At 49.9% G+C, this 23,577-nt stretch overlaps 1 protein-coding gene across 1 annotated transcript in view; it reads right to left on the bottom strand.

Moving 5' to 3' along the window:
* MED12 (mediator complex subunit 12) overlaps positions 1-23,577 on the bottom strand; it is a 573,790-nt gene that overhangs the window by 300,032 nt on the left and 250,181 nt on the right. The window contains exons 20-22 of the mRNA XM_029607961.1: positions 17,099-17,230; positions 955-1,182; positions 437-581 (exon numbers count right to left, since the gene is read on the bottom strand). Coding sequence (XP_029463821.1) covers positions 437-581; positions 955-1,182; positions 17,099-17,230 — 505 coding nt within the window. The remainder of the gene's footprint in view (positions 1-436; positions 582-954; positions 1,183-17,098; positions 17,231-23,577) is intronic.

Genomic DNA, 23,577 nt, shown 5'->3' with positions numbered 1-23,577 from the left:
TTATTTATTTTGGTTTTTATATACCGTTGTTCCGTGTGAGAATCACTAGATCACAACGGTGTATAAGGTTAAACAAAGTAAAAGGAAGAGTTAGAAGGAAGGCATTAAAAACAGGAAGATATATCAACAAGACGACATTCAATGAGCATATCCTAGAATTAAGGGTGAGCTTTAAGTTACAGTGTTAGCGAGAAGGCATTGTTGAAAAGCCAGGATTTCAGATCTTGTTTAAATTTCTTGGTGTCAGTAGATATTTCTTGGTGTCATATGTAATATCACAAGTGAAATGATCATCATTGATAATTGTTAAATATGGAGGCAGGAAAATACCTATAGCACATGAAGAACATGCTATGAGCTACTAATGAAAAGTGTGAGCTATATCCAAACTAAATAAAAAGTATGTTTTTCCACCCCTGCTTCATCCAGGACTTACGTCTACGTTACACAGTAGGTCATTGAAGCCACAGGTGCCATTGTTTGATGAGCAGCACAGGGCCTTCAGCACTCCCAGCCATTCCGCACTTAGAGATTTGCAATAACCAGTCAGTTCAGCACACAGGATGGCTATATCATTAACTCTGTACCAATGAAAAATAATGTGCAGCTGTCACAGAAGCAGACCACAAAAAGTGACATCATATTCCCATCCAGTACTCTATCATCCATCATCTTTAAACAAGAGCCAAACAGAGCACTGAATAGTAATCATTTGTAAGAAAAGCCAATCAGAGATAGAAGAGCAGTGACATCATCCTCATTATAAGCATCCAACGACAGCATAGAACATCAGTGATATCTAATTCCCTCCAGCATGCTTTTTATGGCTATCATTCATCTTCAGGATAAGCACTCACAACAAAGGGCAACAGTTATCCTCATTGGTAGCACCCCATGCCATCAATTATCTTTAACAGCCTAGAAGAGAAATGACATTGTACCTAGTACACTAACCTGTCAGGATCATGATGTCCCACACACACATGCATGAGGGCATTACATACAAAACTATAGCGATTGGCAGGATTATCATTCAGGATCTTGCCCAGCATAGAGTAACTGAAGTTGTGGGCAGAGGGGTTCTCAATGGTGTCCATCATAAACTCGGGTTCCCACAGCATGTTTGAGTCTGACGGTTCCACATTGCAATAGATCGTATTCTTTACCTTCGAGCAGAAGTCACTGTGTGGGCAGAATACAAAGGAAAAAATGAATGCATAAACTGAAAATGTGACTCTCCAATCACAAAAGAGAAGAAAAATATGACATTTCAATTTTTTTTGCAGAATTATTCATCCTCCTTTAATCCCCTAAAACAATGTGTTAAGACAAGCCACTAACACTCAGAACCACAGAAAGATAAGGCTGGAAAGGATCTTAAGAGATAATTCAGTTTATAGCCATGGCTAGACACAGGATCCAATGTACTTAACTTCTCTCAGAAAGATGCATTTAAAAACCTACAAGGACAGAGATTTCACCAACCTCCTAAATAATTTGCTACAGTGCTTAGTTAGCCACACAGAAGGCTGCTCTTAATATTTGATTTAAATCTCTTGATTACACTGGAATACATTCCAAAATAAATGTAGTCATACTTTACTAAGTCTGGGTAATTAAGAATGAAAATGATGCTTACAATTGGTGATTGGCTTTAGTATTCAAGATATGCTACTGGGTCAATATATATGACCTTTGATTTGGGAATTGCAGAGGATAAGTGAATTAAGAAGGAAAAGAATCTCAAATTAAACCAGAAATGACTAATATACACCTTTAACTGAATCTATGAATAAATCTATGACTGAATTAGGACAGTACTTACTTTTTAGGCACAAAAATAAATGATACAATCTGAAGCTCGGATTGCATCATTCATGATATGAATTGGGGAAATTACTTACCTGATAATTTCGTTTTCCTTAGTGTAGATAGATGGACTCAGGTCCAGAGCAAGCTGACGTCACAGTATATATAATCCTGCAGTGACCCCAGCTTGCCAGTATTCTCTTCAAAAGCAACTGTGGACATATTATGGGTAGCCAAGACTAACACTTCTCCCTCTCCCATCCCTTTACAAACAACACAATAAACAAAGAAATGAGTGGGGTCAAACAGACCACAGCTTTATTACATTTCACAACCAGGAGCCCAAGCCAGATGTATGTAACAATCAACCCCCCAGTGTCCATCCGCCACGGACCAGCAAGATGGGCAACACTGGACTACCTAGCCTGAATGTCAAATATCATCAGCAATAAGCATACCCACGACCCCCGCCGCCACCCGGTAAGGAGCCGTGCATGTCAACCCCCACCATCCAGCAAAGAGCCGTACGAGGAACAATTGCACCCAGTTGTTCTGCTAGGAATCCCTGACATGACCACCATCAAGTCAGTCAAATGTTAAACCAGGCATAACCCCCAATTGGCTCAGCTTACCCACCCCCTCTCTCCTCTGGCTGCAACAATATAAGCCAAACCCAACACAACAAGTAAAATAGTAGGGGCGGGCAGGAGGGATGTAGCGGCAACATCAACAGCAGGCAAGTAAGAACATAAGAAACATAAGAACATAAGAACATGCCATACTGGATCAGACCAAGGGTCCATCAAGCCCAGCATCCTGTTTCCAACAGTGGCCAATCCAGGCCATAAGAACCTGGCAAGTACCCAAAAACTAAGTCTATTCCATGTTACCGTTGCTAGTAATAGCAGTGGCTATTTTCTAAGTCAACTTAATTAATAGCAGGTAATGATGGACTTCTCCTCCAATAACTTATCCAATCCTTTTTTAAACACAGCTATACTAACTCCACTAACCACATCCTCTGGCAACAAATTCCAGAGTTTGAGTAAAAAAGAACTTTCTCCGTTTAGTTTTAAATGTGCCACATGCTAACTTCATGGAGTGCCCCCCTAGTCTTTCTATTATCCAAAAGAGTAAATAACAGATTCACATCTACCCGTTCTAGACCTCTCATGATTTTAAACAGCTCTATCATATCCCCTCTCAGCCATATCTTCTCCAAGCTGAAAAGTCCTAACCTTTTTAGTCTTTCCTCTTAGGGGAGCTGTTCCATTCCCCTTATCATTTTGGTCGCCCTTCTCTATACCTTCTCCATCGCAATTATATCTTTTTTGAGATGCGGCGACCAGAATTGTACACAGTATTCAAGGTGCGGTCTCACCATGGAGCGATGCAGAGGCATTATGACATTTTCCGTTTTATTCACCATTCCCTTTCTAATAATTCCCAACATTCAAAGGCTGCATCCTCCCGGGCCTACACATCCAGATGACAAAAACATGAAAAAAGTGTGTAGGGAGGACCACATCGCAGTTCAGCAGATATCGACGGGAGACTACAGACTAACCTCCGCCCATGACACTGCCTGAGCCCTAGTGCAATAAGCCCTAACCTGAGTAGGCATCAGCTTTCCAGCATACATATATGTGGCCATAACCACCTCCTTAATCCACCGAGCAAAGGTAGCCCGTGAAGCCGGAGCACCCTACTTACTTCCGCCATGGAGAACAAACAGGCAATCCATCTTTTGTAAAGACTCAGAGACCTCCAGATACCGCACAGCAAGACGCTGAACATCCAAGGAGTGCAAAAGGCGAAGCTCCTCTGCATCCCTGACCTTATCCAGGGATGGCAAGGAGATGGACTGAGTCTTTACAAAAGATGGATTGCTTGTTTGTTCTCCATGGCGGGAGTAAGCAGGGTGCTCCGGCTTCACGGAGACTACCTTGGGCAAGAAGGATAAAATAGTACGGAGCTGTAATGCCTCCAGAGTCACCTGAAGGAACGCCTCCTTGGCAAGACAAAGCCTGCAGTTCAGAAATCCGACATGCACAACACCAGAAACACAATCTTCAAAGTCAACAGCCATAAGGAAAGATTACACAGTGGTCAGAACATAGGGCCCACCAAAAAGTCCAGCACCAAATTAAGACTCCATAATAGAACCAGTAACCTCAAGGGAGGCCTAAGGTCTTCACACCCTTCAAATAATGGGCCACATCAGGATGAGACAAGGAAACACCATTCACTAGGCCTCTGAAACAGGCAAGAGCCACAACCTGCACCTTCAAGGAATTAAGAGCCAAGCCTTTATTCAATGCATCCTGCAAAAAATCCAGAAAGAGAGATCTTAACAGAATGAGGAAGAACACCCTTCTCCTCACACTAGGCCTCAAAAACTCTCCAAACCCACACATAAGCCACGGAAATGGAGAACTTGTGAGTGTGGAGTAAAGTGGCAATCACCACAGAGGAATAACCACACTTAACAGTCAAGCACTCTCAAAGGCCAAACCATAAGACAGAATCGAGTTGGATCCTCATGAAGAACCAGTCCCTGCTATAACAGGTCCATGTGCGGCAGATGAAGGAGGGCCTCCGCCAGGAGTCGCCGCATCCGCATATCATGGGTGCCTGAGCCAGTCTGGTGCCACCAGGAGGACTATCCACCTGAGGACTTTGATCTTGTGAATTATCCTGCTTAGCAAAGGCCATGAAAGAAAGGCATAAAGAAATCTGTCTTCCGGCCAGACCTGTATGAGAGCATCTATTCCCAGGGACGACGGATCTCTCCTGCGACTGCAGAAGTGAGGAACCTTCTCATTTCAAGAAGTCGCCAGCAGGTATAGAAACGGAAGACCTCTGTGATCCACAATCAGCTGACAACACCCTCTCTCCTGGATCCAGACTCTCCCTGCTGAGAAAGTCTACTCTTACATTGTCTTTTCCTGCAATGTGAGAGGCCGAGATTATCTACAATTGACCTTCTGCCCATTCCATCAGCTGATTTATTTTCTGCGACACTTGCTGGCTCTTGGTTCCTCCCTGGTGATTAATATAGGCCACTGACATCATGTTGTCTGATATCACATGAAACGCTTGATTCCATAGCTTATGGCTGAATTGCAAGCATGCCTGGGTCTCCAAGCAATTGATGTTCCAGCGGGACTCCAGCATTCCAGCGCCCCTGGGCCATTAACTCCAGACAGTGAGCCCCCCCAACCATGGTGACTCACATTTGTCTTGAGTACCAACCAGGCCGGAGAGGACAAAGGAACTACCTTTTTCAGATGATCCTCCCTACAACCACCACTGTAGGTGGGAGCAGATTTCCATCGGCAAGTGGAGCTGAACCGCATAATCCTGAGACTGCGGGTTCCAACGAGATAGAGAGCGCTGAAGAGGACGCATTTGCACCCTTGCTCATGGCACCACTTCCAGGGTAGCTGCCATCACGTCGAGTACCTTTAGGTAGGACCACACCATCAAGCGCATGGTGTTCATCAACTGGCACACTTGAGACATCGATCTCTGGATCCGAATTTCTGGTAGGAGAACTCTGACCCGTCCCATGTCTAACTGGACCCCCAGATACTCAGATGACTAGGATGGTTGAAAATTGCTCTTGGTCAGGTTCACCACCCAACCAAGCTACTGCAATAAGGAGATCACATTATGTGTCACCAGGCGGCTCTCTTCCTCAGGCTTGGCTAGAATCAGCCAGTCATCCAAATACAGGTGCACCAGGATTCCTTCTTTTTGCAAGGCCGTCACTACCACCACCATAATATTAGAAAACGTTCTGGAGCAGTGACTAGACCAAAAACTGACAGTACCCGAAACTGATAATGGCGCCCCAACACCGCAAAGCGTAGAAAGCGTAGGTGTTCCAATCGGATGATAATATGAAGGTAAGTCTCTGACAGATCCAAGGAAGTGAGAAAATTACCTCGACTGCACCATTATTACATAGCATAAGGTTTCCATTCAAAATTGAGGCACCAAGTGACGGCTGACCCTTTTGAGATCCAAGATGGGATGAAAGGAGCCCTCCCTCCTTGGTTACAACAAAATAAATGGAATATCACTCCATACTTTCTTGAGACATGGGCACTGGAACCATAGCTCCTCAATCTGAGAAGCCTTTGAAGCATGAACTCCAATGCCTGCTTCTTCTGTGAGGAGAGGCAAGGGAGGACACCATGAACACATTCTGAAGAATACTGAGAAATTCCAGTGCACACTTCGCATATCACCTCCAGGACCCACTGGTCCGACGTGATCTCTGCCCACCTCCGATAAAAGAGAGAGAAATGTCCTATTTCCTGTTATGAAAAGTGGGTCTGCAAACATTCATTGCAAAGCTCGGGAAGGTCCACAACCCGAGTCAGCTCTTCTCTTGGGCTGCCAGGGATGAAAAGACTGAGACCTACCGAAAGGCCGAGTCCACTGAAAGGTCGTCCCTCTGTAGGGATGAAAATGCCTCGAACCCCAGAAATGACCCCTCATACCAAAGGGACACTGTAACTGTTTCTTATCCTCCGGCAACCGAGTCACCGGAGACTCACGCCACTTATTGACCAGTTTCTCCAACTCTCTCCCAAACAAGAGCAAGCCTTTAAAGGGCATCTTGGTAAGACTGGCTTTGGAAGCTGGGTCAGCTGACCAATTTCACAACCAGAGATGACGCCTGGCCGCTATCATAGAAGCCACTCCTCTGGCCGAGGTCCGGACCAAATCACAGCCTGCATCCACTAAAAAGGTGGCACCAGGCTCCATAACCACTCTGGAATTCCCTCCAGACTCAACCTCCTGAGAGAGAAGCAGACAAGATCTCACTACTAGGGTGCAACAGGAGGCAATCTGCAAATTCACTGCCACTGCCTTAAAGCTCTTGCTTAAAGAGTAGCCTCAATCCATCTATCATGTACATCCTTCAAGGCCACTCCTCCCTCCACAGGGATAGTCTCTTTAGACACGGGCACATACCAGAGCATCCACTTTGGGAAAAAACAAACACGCTCTCACAGCCAAATCTAGGGGGTACAGGCATTCCAATGTCCAAACCCCTTCAAAATTTGCCTCTGGGGGCATCCCATTCCAGATCAATCAATTCCTGGATGGCATTTATCACCAGGAAAAAAAACTTTATGTAAGGAAACCAAAGGCAGGCGTTAATCAGGGACAACACCGGGAAAAGTGTACAGAAAAGCAGAAAAAACTGCTTTTCTGTACATCCTCCAACTTAATATCATGGCGATATTAAGTCGGAGGTCCCAAAAATAAAAAAAATTAAAAAAAAAAAAAACTTTAAAAAAAAAATCTGCCAGCGGCCCGGAAAACGGATGCTCAATTTTGCCAGCGTCTGTTTTCCGAACTCGTGGCTGTTAGCGGGTTCAACAACCGACGCTGGTAAGATTAAGCGTCAGTTGTCAGACCCACTGACAGCCACCTCTTCCGCCAATAAAGAAGCGCTAGGGATGCGCTAGTGTCCCTAGCGCCTCCTCATTAGTGTAGGCACTAATTTAAATACAAAATTGTGCAGGAGAGCAGGCGCTCGGCTCGGATTGCTGGCTCTCCCACAAAGTTTATTGAATCGGGCTGACACAGGTAAGCAACTTTGCTTTCTCCAAGGACAAGCAGGATGGTAGTCCTCACACATGGGTGAATCCGTAGCTACAGGCTGCTCAACATAAAAGGGGACCAACAGACAACCAAACCTGGTACCAATGGGCACAACAATGGTGCTGTTGGTAACAGAGGGGGAGACAGCCCGAACCCAAATAACATTGCCTAGGTGGGAGAGAGTTAAGTTCTACACCTGAAACAGATTTTGAAGGACAGAGTTGCCAAACCTACTGTTGCGTCAGCCAACCCTATCCAAGCAATAGTAAGATGTGAATGTGTGGAGAGAGCTCTAAGTTGCAACCTTACAAGATCTCCTCCACGGGAACTGCTTACAAGTGGGCCACCAACACTGCCAATGGCTCTGACAGAATGAGCCTTGACATGACTCCCAAGATGCAGTTCCGCCTGGGCATAACAGAAGGAGATGCAATCTGCTAGCCAAGTGGATATTGTCTGTTTGGCAATGGCAATACCCAACCTATTTCTATCAAAAGAAACATTGTATATGATAGCTATGTTTTTGTATTATCGTGTTTTATGGATTCTGCCAATAAAAATAGATTACAAACAAAAAAAAAAAAAAAAAAGAAACAAAAAGTTGGGTGGACTGTCTATGGGCTTCTGTCCACTCCAGACAGAAGGCTAAGGCTCACTTGCAGCCCAAACCATGCAGTGCTCGTTCGCCTTGGTGCAAATGGGGCCTGGGAGAATGTTGGCAGGATGATGGACTGGTTAAGATGGAAGTCCGCAACCACCTTAGGCAAGAACTTAGGGTGCGTGCATAAGATCACCCTGTTATGATAAAAACTTAGTGTAAGGTGGATAAGTCACTAAGGCCTGGAGCTTGTTGATCCTGCACGCTGAGGTGACTGCTCCCAAAAATATGACCTTCCAAGAGTCACAAGAGTGCAGTGGCTTGAAAGGAGCTTTCATTAGCTGAGCTACAACCACATTGAGGTCCCAAGACACAGTGGGTAGCCTTAGGGGAGGCTTCAACTGTAAAGAGATGGGCTTCAGCTGTACAGAAATGGGCGTACCATCTACACCATGGTGATATGCACCAATTGCACCGAGATGAACTCTAGCAGAGTTGGTTTTTAAGCCAGCATCTGATAGGTGTAGAAGGAAATCAAGCAGTTTTTGTGTAGGGCAGGAGAAAGGATCTAGGGCCTTCTGCTCACATCACACGGAAAACCCTCTTCCACTTCAGTCCATAGGACTTTCTAGTGGAAGGATTTCTAGAAGCCACCTGGATCTGAGACACATCCTGTGAGAGACTGAGTAGTTGCAGGATTAATCTCTCAATATCCAAGCTGTGAGCGACAGGGCCTGGAGATTGGGATGTCACAACCTGCCTCGATCTTGCGTGATGAGATCTTGGGAAGTCCCCAGGCTAATCAGTCTCCAGATGGACAACTCCCATAAAGAGGGGAAACCAGACCTGTCTTGGCCAATAAGGGGCTATGAGGAACATAGTCCTGTTGTCCTCGCGAAGCTTCAAGAGTCTTCGCCACTAAGGGTATCGAAGGACACGCATACAGAAGATCCTTGCCCCAGTGACAGGCAAGGGCGTCTGAGGCTGGTTTGCCATCTGACCTGTACAGGGAGCTGAACTGAGGCACCTTCCTATTGCAAGGGGACACGAATAGATCTATGTTCAGGCTACTCCAGAGGTGGAATATCCAATTTGTCACCCCCTAGTCCAGGGACCACTTGTGGGATCTGAAGGCACGACTCAGTCTGCCCACTACCACGTTCTCCGCCCCGGCCCCAAGAACAATCCCATGGGACAGTGCCCATGACCAGATCTGAACCGCTTTCTGACACAGGAGATATAATCTCATACCTCCTTGCTTGTTGATATACCACATCGCTCTTGGTTGTCAGTTTGGATCAGGACAACTTTGTTGGGCAGCCGATCTCTGAAAGCCCATAGCACATACCTGATTGCCCAAAGCTCCAGGATTTGACAACAGCTTTCCTGACCAGACCAGAGACCCTGGGTGCTCAGCCCATCTACATGAACTCCCCAGCCCAGGTGGACGCATCTGTGATTAGGAAAATTGAGATAGGAGGACTTCGTAAAAAGATCCCCCGTTTCCATATTTGAAAGTACACGCCACCAGGACAATGAGACCTGAGGAATGGGGTAACTCGGATGCAATCCTGGAGGTTCTGCATGGCCTGGCACCACTGTGATCTCAGGGTCCATTGGCTCTGCACATGTGTAATCGTGCCAAGGGACTGACATGGACATGGACAGTTGACCACCGAGATTCCACCTGAGACCATTGACCTTGGACAGATTTCTCCAGACAAACCTCTCCCCAGCCGGAGAGGCTGGCATCTGTAGTGACCACTGTCCACTCGGGCATTACCAACGATACTCCGCGTGCTAAGTTGTCTGAGAGGAGCCACCAATCTAGACTGGACCGTGCAGACTCCCGTAAGAGGAAGGGGCAGATGAAATTGATCTGAGATCGGATTCCACCAGGAAAGCAATGTTCAAGCATTTGGACTTGATGGCCCCTGCCTGAGATGTGCTCTTGACCAGCCAATCATCCAGATAAGAGAAAACATGCACCCCCAGCCTGTGGAGGTGCACTGCTACCACGACCAGGCATTTTGTGAAGACTTGTGGGGCTGGTGCTAGCCCAAATACCAACACCTGGTGCGGTTTTCCCACCACAAATGGAGAAATTACTTACCTGATAATTTCGTTTTCCTTAGTGTTTGCAGATGGACTCAGGACCAATGGGTATAGTGTACTCCTGTTAGCAGTTGGAGACGGATCAGATTTCAATCTGACGTCAGCTCCTAGTACATATACCCCTGCAGGAAGTGCAGCTCTTCAGTATTCTCCTCAAAAAGCATTGTGGATATATGTGTGACTGACTGATTAACTTAATAATATGATTAACTTAAATAACTTCATAACTTGTTAGAACATTTAAAACATGATTAACTTGAACTGGTTGATTGGCTATAGCTGGAAACCGCCAGTGTACTCAACCGGAAAGCGTAGACTCCCGGCAGGGTGGATGCCCTAGGTAGATGAAAACATGGCTTACCCTTGATTCATTGACGAAAAAAAAACCAAACAAACCATGTATAACGGCAGCCAAGGGTGGGATGCTGAGTCCATCTGTCTACACTAGGGAAAACGAAATTATCAGGTAAGTAATTTCTCCATTTCCTAGCGTGTAGCAGATGGACTCAGGACCAATGGGATGTATAAAAGCTACTCTCGAACTGTGTAGAAGGCTGCCCGTGGTCCACTTAGAATTGCCCTTGCAAATGCCATGTCCTCCTGAGCCTGCTCATCCAGCCAGTAGAATCTGGAGAAGGTATGGATGGAGGACCACGTTGCCGCCCTGCAGATCTCGGCAGGTGACAACATTCTAGTTTCTACCCAGGATACTGACTGGGCTCTGGTAGAATGGGCCTTGACCTGTAGAGGTGGAGGTTTTCCAGCTTCTACGCAGACCATCTTGATGACTTCTTTGATCCAGCAGGCAATGGTTGCCTGCGAGGCCGCTTCTCCTTGCCTCTTTCCGCTATGAAGGACGAAAAGGTGGTCCGTCTTTCGTACTGGTTACGCCATTTCCAGGTATCTGGCTAGGAGTCTGCCGATGTTGAGGTGGCGTAGACTACGGGCTTCTTCCGAATTCTTCAAGCCATCCATCATTGGTAGTGAGATGGTTTGGTTAAGGTGGAAGTGTGAGACCACTTTGGTGTGGCTCTGTCCCCGAGGGAAGTTCCCCCTCCTCCAGGGGTTCAACTTCCTCTTAGGAGAAATCTGTGTCCCCATAGACGGGACTTCTGGGCGGTGGGAGCCTGTGCCTAGGCCTCGAGGGTCCTGGGGCATGAGGATCCTCCGGTGGAGCATGTGGCTGATCAGCCAGAGGTGCAGTTTGCATCTTGACAAAGGCATGAATCCCCTTGAATAACCCCACCCAAGATATCGACGCTGGGTCTAAGTTGAGGGGCACAGAATCTCTGGGGGTCCCCCGTCTGTGGGGGGGACCCACTGGGGCCTGCTAGGTCCGGGGTACCCCATGAGGAGCTAGCACTGTGCCCTGGGTGGGCCTGGCCCTGACCTGGATCTCCCAGGGCCTCCTCACAGTCTGCGCAGAGGGCGTCGGCCTCCTCGCTCTGTGCGGCTCTGATGTGGCATGCAGGGCAGAGGCCTTCAGCTTTTATTCCTGTTTCTGGAGGTGCCATGTCTGTGGACGAGTAAGCTCTTGTGCGCTCCAGTGCGCCTGAGATGTGCGCGCAGATATGCTCCTAGCTGTAGATATGCGCCCGGCTCTGTGCGTGCAACTTATGCGCGCAAGGTTTTATGTGCGCTTAGCTCGATTGTGCGCTTGGATCAAATGACGGGCGGCGCGGCAAATAGGGCCAACATGGCGACGGCGAGCATGCAGGTAATATGGTGACCTCCGCGGAGGGTCTCTACGTGGGCAGACCCTTGGAAATAGCCGGGGCCTGGCCCTGCTGGGGCGGATCAACCTGGTGGCACTGGTTCCGATCAGTGACCTGTGCTCCTCCTCGATCCTCGGAGACCGGATTCAAACAGATTTCCACCTTACCTTGTCTTCGGCGCTTCCCGGTTTCGTTCCGGGCGGTCTCCGGCTGCGGGGGGGGGAGAGGGACAATACTTTCACCACCGCACTCGAGGGGTGCACCCGCTGCCTCTCAGCCACGCCTGAGGATCGGGGGCTAGGTCCTCGCCGCGATTCGGCCGCCGGACCGAGGCTCACCTCCGAGGGACCACGGAAATCACCTCGGGAATCTCAACTGGGGGAGGGACCCGAGGGTATCACTGCAGGAGAGCGGGGCTCGTCTTCAGGTAGGTTTTCCCCTTTAATTTTGTTTTTCTTCTTTGGATTTGGTTCAAACGCTGCAAGAGCATGCAGATAGTCCCTAACTGCTATGGAGACGGAAAATACTGAAGAGCTGCACTTCCTGCAGGGGTATATGTACTAGGAGCTGACGTCAGATTGAAATCTGATCCGTCTCCAACTACTAACAGGAGTACACTATACCCATTGGTCCTGAGTCCATCTGCTACACGCTAGGAAATCAGAGATATTTCAGATGACTGGGGAAGATCTCGATGTGAGTGTATGCGTCCTTTAGATCGAGGGAGCATAGCCAGTCCCCTTTTTGCAAAAGGGGGGGATCAAGGTGCCCAGGGAAACTATTCTGAACTTTTCTTTTTACAGAAATTTATTCAAGGTCCTTAGGTCTAGGATGGGATGGAAATCTCCAGTTTTCTTTGGAATCCAAAAGTACCTAGAGTAAAATCCCTACCCTCTTTTCCCTGGTGGGACAGGCTCAACTGCTCTGGCTGTTTAAAGGGAAGACAGCTCCATTAGCAGTACCTCCTGATGCGCTACTGGGCCCCAAAATGGGCTCAGAGGGCAATTTGGCAGGACATCTATTAATTTCAATTGATACCCTTGACAGACTATGGAAAGAACCCAGTTTTTCTGAGGTTATACTGGGCCACTGGTTCGCAAAGAGCCGCAGCTTGCCCCCATCCAGAAGGTCTGACATCCCAGATATGGGTGACTGGCCCTCGACCCCTACGACACAGTCAAAACCCCATCCCTGGAGTTGACTGAGGCGCCAGCTGGGGCTTGGGGCTCAGGGGCTCTCTGCTGCCTGGGATGGCCAAGGGAGCCCTGATGCTGTTGACAGGAGCAAGGGGGGCAGAGGATAGTACTTCCTCTGCCTCAATATTGCTGACCCCCTAGAGGAGGAGGACAGGTCCGGAGTGCTAGCGGAGAGTTGTTGGAGGGTTTCATGGTGGTCTTGGAGCTGGGCCACCTCACCCTATCTCCGAAGAAATTCTCTCTGGTACATGGTATGTCAGCAAGTCATTCCTGTATCTCTGGTTGGAGATCTGAGACCCGCAGCCATGCCATTCTGCAGGTGCCAATTCCCACTGCAGAGACCCTTGATGCCATATCAAAAACATCGTAGGTTGCTCGGACCTCGTGTTTTCCGCACTCCAGGCCCTTATGCACCAGCAACATGAGGACGTCCTGCTGCTGCTGAGGCAGCTGCTTGGCCACCTCCTGCACCTGCTTCCAAATGTCCCGCATGTACTGGCTCATATAGAGCTATTAGGAAGCTATTGTTTTTTTTCCTACTTTAACTGTTATATTGTGAGAGAAAATGACACTGAACAAACTGCAATTTACAAAAGCTTCTTAATGCAAATAAAAAAATTTTATTAATTGAAATCTGTTACATGCTATATTAATATCTTGTTATAGAACTGGATAGGCGACAAGTGGCCTATACAGGAAACAAAGAATCAAGCTAATTAATATAAAATAATCACTGCTATACTCACATTAAATACACAGGTCAGTCAAAGAAACAGCTTTGCTTGCTTACTTCTTCTTTCCAACAGTTTTTATAGGTTTCATAATATGCACTGCAAGCTAGAAATTGTATTGCTCTAAATCAGCTCATGATTGCTCCATACCTACACTCAGGGTCACATTTTTCCTTATCATGCCAACTGTCACTTTGGCCTACTTTCTCTTCCCCTTATCAGCTCCTAACACGCACGTCCTTTGCTTCACAGATTTATTTTCGTACTCAGAAAACATAGCCTCACTTTCCTGTTATTCACTTTCTCAATTTAGACTTTGAATTGCTGAAACTGTAAGATCTTTTGTGCAACTTGTACACGTTGCCCACTTGGTTCAGACCCAGGTGTCCAGTCCAGACTGGTTCTGGCATCAGCATATTCACAAGTCCAAGGTCAGCATTTCATCACTATGCAAGCAATGAGCATGGCCCCAAAACACTTTTCTTCCAAGAGCATCCCATTGCTCTTTGGTCCTTCCCCCAGAGTGCACTGAGGAATGGGTGTGAGAGCGCTTGGCTCTCTTGAGAGCGGATTCTCAAGATGGGGCAGTTGACGCTTATTGAATTCAGCAAATTTCTGGGCGAGGTAGACGCCATCAGCCTTCTTGTTTAAGGGAGGCACTGTAAGGGGGGTGCGCTCCCATATCCTCAACAGCGACTCCTTAAGGATATCATGTACCAGGACCACTACAATCTCCTTAGGAGGCTCCACGAACTGGAGGATCTCAAGCATTGTGTGCCTGGCATCCTCCTCCATCAGTAACCAAAATGGGATGGCTTCTGCCATCACCCTCACAAACACTGCAAAGATTAAGTCCTCAGGTAGAGACTTCCTTCGCTCTTCTGGAGAAGGGTCTGATGGGAGACCCTCAGAGCCCTTGGAGGAAGACTCCGATGTGTCATAGGGACTCATCCTCACTGTAAGAAAGAGGATGGGGGGCCCTAGGCGCTCTGTCTTCTTCCAGAGTTGCAAGCACTGACAAAGCTGGACAGAAGGCTACAGGCCTCGGCGTCTATGCCGGCCTGGGAGGAGCTTCTTCCTCTGAGGAACTGGCAATGATCATTATATTGGTAAGGGGAGGCTGCGGTGCCCCGACAGGCATCAACGGCGTCCCGGGAACTGACACCATTTGGGTCAGTAACGAACCGATGAGCACAATGAGCTTCTCCAGCAGCATTTTCAGGATGATGGATGATACTAGCTCTGGTGCCATCAGTGCCACATGACCGTTGCCCTGCATCGCCATTCCACCACCCAGTTGGACCTGCCTCTCCAGCTGCTCCTCAAACATTGCCAATGCCAACACAGACTCGGAGGAAGGAGGGGTGGCCAGATCCTCTTCGGACCTGCCTGGCAGATCAGCGACTGACATCAGGATCTGTGGAGACCTTTGTGGACCCCAGCACCAATGGAGGACTGGTGTTCCTCGCTGCGGGTTCATTTCAGAGGCATCACAGCATACGCTGGTGCATCCCCATGCCCAGCACCATGCACAGACAGTGACCTGTGCCAATGTTTTTCGGCTTCTCTCGATGCTTGGCCCAATCCTTCCCCAGTGCCAAGGCTGATGATGAGGAACCTGACATCTTTGACCTCTAGGAACTCACAGTGGTCAGTCTCTGGAGCAGTGTCCATCTGTGCGGCTCAGAGGTCCATCGATACTGATGCCACTGGCTCAGTCTTCCTCGACTCAAAGAGTTGTTCCATCTTGTCGAGCCAAAGACAACATCCCTTCGGGGTCATTTGTGCGCATAAGCAGCAACCCTGGATGCCATGTGATGCCCCCAGGCAGAGGTCACATGTCTCATGGGGGTCTGTAATTGACATGGGCATCGCTGGAAACCAAGACGTGGCCAGGACAGGATAAAATAAAAAGGACACAAAATTTAAAATAGATGGTGGTGGACTCGATGGCCAGTGAGCACCAAAGCACCGCCACCATGGGGCAATCTACTATGAAAGAAAACTTGCCGAAAAACAACGAAAACCCAGACTAAGAACACTATTGGGGATGGACCAAGAAGGATTCTGCATCGATCTTCGAAAAAACCACAAAAAGAAGCAAAAAAGAGAAAGTTTTCCAAAAACGTCAATGCTGCATCTCCATGGAAAAGAGAGACTGGAAAGGGACCCCGCGCGGACACGTGGTATAGAGCATGCTGGGCATTATTACAGCGCCAAGTCAAAAATCTAGAAACTTTGACATAAGTCTTCCGTGTCGGGGCTCCATCCTGCTTGTCCTCGGGGAATGCAATTAAAAAACTAATGGGATAAGCACAGAAAATCACTGGTGACAAAGAGGTGAGGGAGAGCCAGAGACTGGATAGTGTCTATTGCATTGTGTCAAGGAAGGTGCTGGGAAGACTGGATGGGGCTAGTGGTCCTTTATCTATTGTCATATTCTATGATAGTGGTAGGAATACGTTTGGGAAGTTGGTATTGCAAACAAGCCACTCTTCACTCTCTCAGTAGCAGAGTCAAAACAAAAAGACAGAGAATGGAAGTGTCACCTAGTGGATCATTACTGGCAGGCTAATAGTGGTCAGGTACTGTTCATTAAGTCCACAGAGACATACCAGGGAAACAGCCCTGCTAGCTTTGAAAGCTGTTTAGATTATTACAAAGCTTGTGGATAAAACATTGTGGAGAAGGGAAAAGGAAGGAGGTAAGGGTCAATTAAGTATGGTATCTTGTATGTGCATCTACCCAGGATGAGAAATTAGTACTGGGTAACCTGCAAAGAGCATAGAGCGGTGGTTACAGCTATGTCAGTCCTACAAGAAAGCTGAGTAATCTCCACAGAGTTACCATGATCAAAACCCAAACAGCAGTGAGCACAGGGAGACCAGATGTTTTGATGGATTATTTGAAAACTTAGTAACACTTGGAGAGGGGCCTGGGTTTTAGAAGACAAGATCTGAAATGATCTTCCAGGGGAGGTGGTAGAGGCAGGCAAAGTGACAGATTTTGGACATGCTTGGGACAGATATGGAGGGCTGTGCTGGGAGGGAAATGGTATTGGTTTGCATATGGGAATTTGCACACTCATCTAGACCAGAGGAAGAATCTCAACTAAGCATACTGAATGCGACAATTGGTCTATCTGTCATCAGTTACTACAGCTAAACAAAGACTGGAAGAGCAAAATCCCCCTGCTCAGCAAATTGGTGCTGTACATGCCAGAAAAAAATGCTAATAGATACTGCTCTTAACTTTATTCATTGCATAAGTGTGCAGGGGCTAGCCATATGCTCCACATCACATATTTACCTAAAGAGCTCCCCGAATTTATTCTTCAAGTGACTGCATGAGGTATAGAGATCATAGAGGTAGGCCAGGATGCAACGTTCAGCTGAAGAGCCATCTGATCTATTCATTCCATGTTTCACTACTCCACACAAACTGCACAGAGAAGAGAAAGATGAAGAAAGGCTATAAACAGAGTATTCATTCCATGCATTACTGCTCTGTTAAAAGAAAAGAAAGATGGACAGAAAAAATGTAATACAAAATTAAAGAGAAAAACATTCACAAAAATAGGATCAGTGGCATCTCTAAACAGAAATAATTGAATGGGCAAGCTACATATCCATATATCATACCCAACCCCACAGCATGCTTCTCTGCCTTAAACAGGCTACAAAAGACATCAAGAAAAAGTCCCAAGGGTCTTCTGTGTAATGAAAAAAAAAAAATACACCCAGTTTCGACCTTACATTAAAAGTACAAGAAAATTATTCCTTACCTGCTAATTTTCGTTCCTGTAGTACCATAGATCAGTCCAGACGGTGGGTTATGTCCCCCGTCCAGCAGATGGAGTCAGAACAGAGCTCGAGGGCACCTCCTCCTGTACCAGCGCACCCTCTACTGGAGCTCAGTATCATGAATAACAAAGCCCAAAAGAGCCAAAAACAGAACAATTTGGATCAAAAACCCTGACGTAAACCAACATCAAGAACAATGGATAGGCAGACCCAGAACGAGGTCGCCCTAGTCAACTTGTGAGGAGCTGTACAACTCTGAAAGAGAACCAGAGAGGAAGAGAAGATGAGACAGAGACACGTACAGAAGACCGAGCAGGGGAGCAGTATCCCAGAGTGGTGGGCGTCTGGACTGATCCATGGTACTACAGGAACGAAAATTAGCAGGTAAGGAATAATTTTCTTTTCCCTGTACGTACCAGGATCAGTCCAGACGGTGGGATGTACCCAAGCTTCCCTAAACCGGGTGGGCCCCTGAGAGCCCTGCTCGGAGAACCTGATCGCCAAAAAGCCCAGGGGCTGAAAGCGGCAGGTGTAACCGATAATGCCGAGCAAAGGTATGCAACGACTTCCATGTCGCTGCCCGGCAGATTTCCAGTGGCGAGACGGACCGAGACTCCACCCAAGACGCGGCTTGCGAGCGTGTAGAATGAGCTCTGACGCCTGTAGGCAGAGCACGACCAGCCCCGATATAAGACGCCGAGATGGCATCCTTGATCCAGCGGGCAATCGTTGTCTTCGATGCGGCGGAGCCCTTCTTAGGTCCCGACCAGAGCACAAACAGGTGATCAGAAACCCGGAACTCATTGGTAGCCTCCAGGTAACGGAGCAGAGCCCGTTTAACGTCCAAATGACGAAGGGACCTCTCTTCCCCTGGCGAGAACGCCGGAAGTTCCACCGTCTGGTTCAAGTGGAAGGGAGAAACCACCTTCGGAAGGAAGGATGGTACGGTACGTAGAGAAACCCCCGCATCAGAAAGGCGGAGGTACGGTTCCCTGCAGGAAAGCGCCTGTAGCTCCGAGATGCGACGAGCCGAGGAAATCGCCACAAGGAAAACCGTCTTCATAGTGAGGTCCTTGAGGGAAGCCTCCTGCAGTGGCTCGAAAGGAGAGCCCGCCAGAGCCCGGAGAACTAGGTTAAGGCTCCACGACGGGCAGGGATCTCGAACCGGAGGCCGAAGATGCTTAACCCCCTTCAGGAAACGAGCGATATCCGCTTGGAGAGGTAGAGAAACCTCTGTCTGTACCAGGGCATTCAGGGCCGCCACTTGTACTCGGAGAGAATTGTATGCCAGGCCCTTATCCAATCCGTCTTGCAAAAACTGAAGGATTAGGGGAACCGTTGCTTCCGTCGGGCGGGTCCCATGACAGACACACCAGGACTCGAAAACCTTCCACACTCGCCCGTAGGCAACAGAGGTCGAGGGCTTACGAGCCCTAAGCATCGTTGAAATCACCACCTCCGGATAGCCTCGGCGGCGGAGTCGGCGCCGTTCAAAAGCCAGGCCGCAAGACAAAAGAGTGCCGCCTGCTCGAAAAATACCGGACCCTGATGCAGGAGCCGGGGAAGATGACTCAGACGGACCGGGCCGTCCACCGCCATGTGGAGTAGATCCGCGAACCAAGGCCGCCGCGGCCATTCCGGGGCCACTAGGATTATGGGACCGCAGTGGTTTTCGATTCTTCGGAGGATCTTGCCCACCAATGGCCAGGGAGGAAACACATAGACGAGCTGACCTGTCGGCCACGGTAATACGAGAGCATCCACCCCCTCCGCGCCGCGCTCCCTTCTGCGGCTGAAGAAGCGCGGGGCCTTGGCGTTGAGGGCTGTAGCCATCAAGTCCAACCGTGGCGGTCCCCAGCGTTGAACCAGGAGGTCCATCGCCTCGGCGGAGAGAGACCATTCGCCGGGGTCCAACCGCTGACGACTCAGGTAATCCGCCTGAATGTTGTCTACCCCGGCGATGTGGGAGGCTGCGAGACGCACAAGATGGAGTTCCGCCCATGCCATCAGGAGCGTGGTTTCCGCGGAGACCTGCTCGCTCCGCGTCCCGCCTTGACGATTGATGTAAGCCACTGTCGTCGCGTTGTCCGAGAGAATTCGTACCTCCCTGTCCCGAACCAGGGGGAGGAAACGCTGAAGCGCCAAACGTACCGCCCTGGTCTCCAGACGATTGATCGGCCACCTTGCCTCCTCCGGGGACCACATCCCCTGTGTGGCGCTTCTGCCGCAGACGGCGCCCCAACCCACAAGACTGGCGTCGGTTGTCACTACCACCCAGGAGGGGACTTCGAGCGAGACGCCGCGGGCCAGATGAGCCGGAACCAGCCACCAGTTCAGACTGTCCCGAGCCGACTGAGGGAGGGGCAGAACTACCTGATACTCCTGCGACACAGGTTTCCAGCGAGACAGCAGGGACGCCTGCAGTGGACGTAGGTGTGCAAACGCCCAGGGCACCATGTCGATGGTGGAAGCCATCACTCCCAGAAGCTGAAGATAATTCCACGCTGTAGGGTCCGACAAGGCCGCAAAACGATGGATGTGTTCCCTCAGGGAGATAGCCTTGTCCGGACGCAGGAACACCATGCCCAGATGCGTGTCGAAGGTTGCTCCCAGGAAATCCAAGCGTTGAGATGGAACGAGGAAACTCTTGGGGAGGTTCACCACCCAGCCCAGGGAGCGAAGCACCTCCAAGACCCTGGCCACCGAGTCCTGACCATGCGAGAAAGACTTTGCCCGCACCAGCCAGTCGTCCAGGTAAGGATGCACTAGTATACCCTCCTTCCGAAGGGCCGCCGCCACTACCACCATGATCTTGGTGAACGTCCGTGGAGCCGTTGCGAGTCCGAAGGGTAGGGCCCGGAACTGAAAGTGTTGACCGAGAATCTTGAAGCGTAGGTAACGCCTGTGGTCCGGACGTATCGGGATGTGCAGGTATGCCTCCGTCAGATCCAGGGAAGCCAGGAACTCGCCCTGATGAACTGCGGCAATCACGGATCGCAGCATTTCCATGCTGAACCGGTTGACCCGCAGCGAGCGGTTCACCTCCTTCAAATCCAGTATGGGTCGGAACGAACAGTCTTTCTTGGGCACCACGAAGTAGATGGAATAATGGCCCGAGCCCACCTCGCCGAAGGGAACGGGTACAATAGCCTCTATGGCCTGCAGCCGGTCTAGTGTCTGTTGAACCGCCACCCTCTTGAGGTCGGAGCCGCAAGGAGAGAAGAGAAACCTGTCCCGAGGGGGGCGGACAAACTCCAAGGCGTAACCGTATTGGATGGTGTCCAGGACCCACTGGTCTGAAGTAACCTTTGCCCACTCCTCTGCGAATTGTGTGAGTCGGCCTCCGATGGGCGGGCAGGAGGAGTGGGCCGGTCTGGCATCATTGAGCAGATTTGGCGGGGGGGTTCCCCTGCCCCGAGCCCTCCCTCGAGGGCCTCCGCCCTCGAAAGGAGCGCGACCACGGCTGCGGTCTACTCGAAGTTGTGCGAGAACTTGGCTGCCGGTACGATCTGTAGCGCCACTGCGCCCGAGCCCTGGTTCTGGTGGAAGCAAAAGCTCGGTAAGGTCTCTGCCGATCCTCGGGTAGACGATGCACCGAGTTTTCCCCCAGAGACTTGATGATTTGATCCAGGTCATTTCCGAAGAGGAATTTCCCCCGAAATGGAAGGGACCCCAGGCTCGACTTGGAGGAGGTGTCCGCAGACCAATTCCGGAGCCACAGGAGTCGACGAGCCGCCACCACCGACACCATGGACCAGGCCAGGACGCGAAAGAGGTCATACAAAGCATCCGCCCCGTAAGCGATGGCAGATTCCAGGCTGTCGGCCTGAGCGGCTTCATCCGGCGGCAACTGCTGCGACGTTAGGAGCTGCTGGACCCAGAGAAGACTGGCCCTCTGGGTCAAAGAAGTGCACATGACGGCGCGCATCCCCAAGGCGGAAACCTCAAAAACCTTCTTGAGGAACGTCTCCAACTTGCGGTCTTGCGTGTCCCGTAGGGCCGTTCCGCCAGTAACTGGGATCGTAGTCCGCTTAGTCACCGCCGAGACCGCCGAGTCCACCTTTGGGAACCGGACGAGATCCAGGAAATCCTCCGGCAGCGGGTACAATTTCTCCATGGCCCGGGCGACCTTCAAAGATGCCTCCGGGACGTCCCATTCCCCGGTGAGGAGCTGAAGAAACGACTCATGGACCGGGAAAGCCTTAGCCCTAGGCCTGAGGGCCGCCAGAACCGGGTCCCCTTTTTTGGAGCACGTCGCAACCGCTGGGGCCACAGGTGCCAGGGGATCCGGCGGAGGGTCCAGATCGAGCTCTTACAAGGTCCGTTGTAGTAAGTCCTCCAATTCTTCCTTGTGGAAAATGCGCAGGGCTCGCGGATCGTCGCCTTCGGCCTGCCCCTCCGAATGCGCAGGATCCGGAGGGTCCGAGGGGTCAGGGCCCGAAGGGAAAGCCGCTCCCACCGCAAGCGACTGGGATGGCAAAGCTGAGATTCCTGTGGCCATCCCAGGTGGAACCAGGGACCCGGGGGCGGGGACCGCGAGCTTGGCGATCTTGGGCGCAGGAGGTCCCGCGGGAGCACCCCCCGGATCCGCCAGGCCTTGTAAATAGGCCGTGTGCATCTTCAGGATGAAGTCTGGTGAAAAAAACGGCAGACCAGGCGAAGGCGCAGCAGCAGGATCCCCTTGTGGAATCCGGGCAGACAGGCCCTCCTCAGGGCCCCGGTGCAGGCGGGGGGCTCCCCGAACTGCGTCCTGCTCATCCGGAGCGCGGTCCGCGCTGAAATCTTCGTCCAAAATGGCCACCGTTCCCGCCATTGCCGAGAACGTGGCCGGCCCGCGCTTCCCTGGCTGTGGAGAGGGGGGCGCTGGGCGCGAACCCGAGCCGTGCGCAGCACCTTCCCCATCGGGGAGGCAGCGTGGGCAGACTCCCTCGTTAGAAAGACGAGTCCCCGCCTCGCCACAGGTCTCGCAACGAGACCCGCGCGGCATAAGAAGAAAAAACGCCGCCGGAAAGAAGCCTCGGGGGGGGGGGGGGGGGGGGGCGATTCGAAAACGCAGCGCGGGGGGGCCTGAGGGCCGACACAACCCGCCCGAGTGGTCCCCAGGCGCCGGCGGGAAGAACCGCTGCCGGCGCGCCCAGGCCCGAGGTAGAAGTCGCCGGGCCGAGGGACCGCTGAAGAATGTGTGCAGGCGCCGGCAGTCCCGGCAAACGCCTAGAACAAGCAGCTGAAAAGCAAATAAAACACACTTACCCCAGGCGCAAGTGAAACAAGCTGCAGGAGGAGACAGAACACAGAAAAAGCACGCCTCCTCAAAATTACTGACAGGAAGATTTTCTCTTTACTATTTTTTTTTTTTTTTGAACAAACTTGATCCAAATTGTTAATATCAAAGGAAATGACAGGAGAGAGACTCAAAAGAGCAAAATAAAAACTCAGAACCTGTCACCCTGGGGAAGCACTGATTCCCCAACTCACATCTGCTGGAGTCAGAAAGATACTGAGCTCCAGTAGAGGGTGCGCTGGTACAGGAGGCGGTGCCCTCGAGCTCTGTTCTGACTCCATCTGCTGGACGGGGGACATAACCCACCGTCTGGACTGATCCTGGTACGTACAGGGAACATTAAAATTATTTCATAGCCTCATTCAACCAATTCTTCTGCATAGATATGACAGTGAAGTCTAAGGTCTATACAATAAGTGAAAAAAAAACCTCAATATAAAACCTGCAACTCCAGTTCTGAATTCATTTGTATATTCTTATATTCTGCAACTTCCAAAATACTGCAGAGTATATGGCAAACATTCATAATTACACATCAAACTTGAATATAACAAATAACCAATACAATTATAAAATATAAATTATAGTCCTGGGGGAATTCTCCACTATTGCAGAATTTGTGCAGAATTCCCCCTTCCCGCAAGTTTCCTCCTTCACTTTGCAGAATCCAGGCCACACCGCTGCTCTGAGCACTATCACAGGCA

The sequence above is a fragment of the Rhinatrema bivittatum genome, chromosome 6 (assembly GCF_901001135.1).
Source record: "Rhinatrema bivittatum chromosome 6, aRhiBiv1.1, whole genome shotgun sequence".
Lineage (NCBI taxonomy): Eukaryota > Metazoa > Chordata > Amphibia > Gymnophiona > Rhinatrematidae > Rhinatrema > Rhinatrema bivittatum.
Note: the sequence above shows the minus strand (reverse complement) of the source record. Positions and strands in the feature narration are given on the sequence as shown.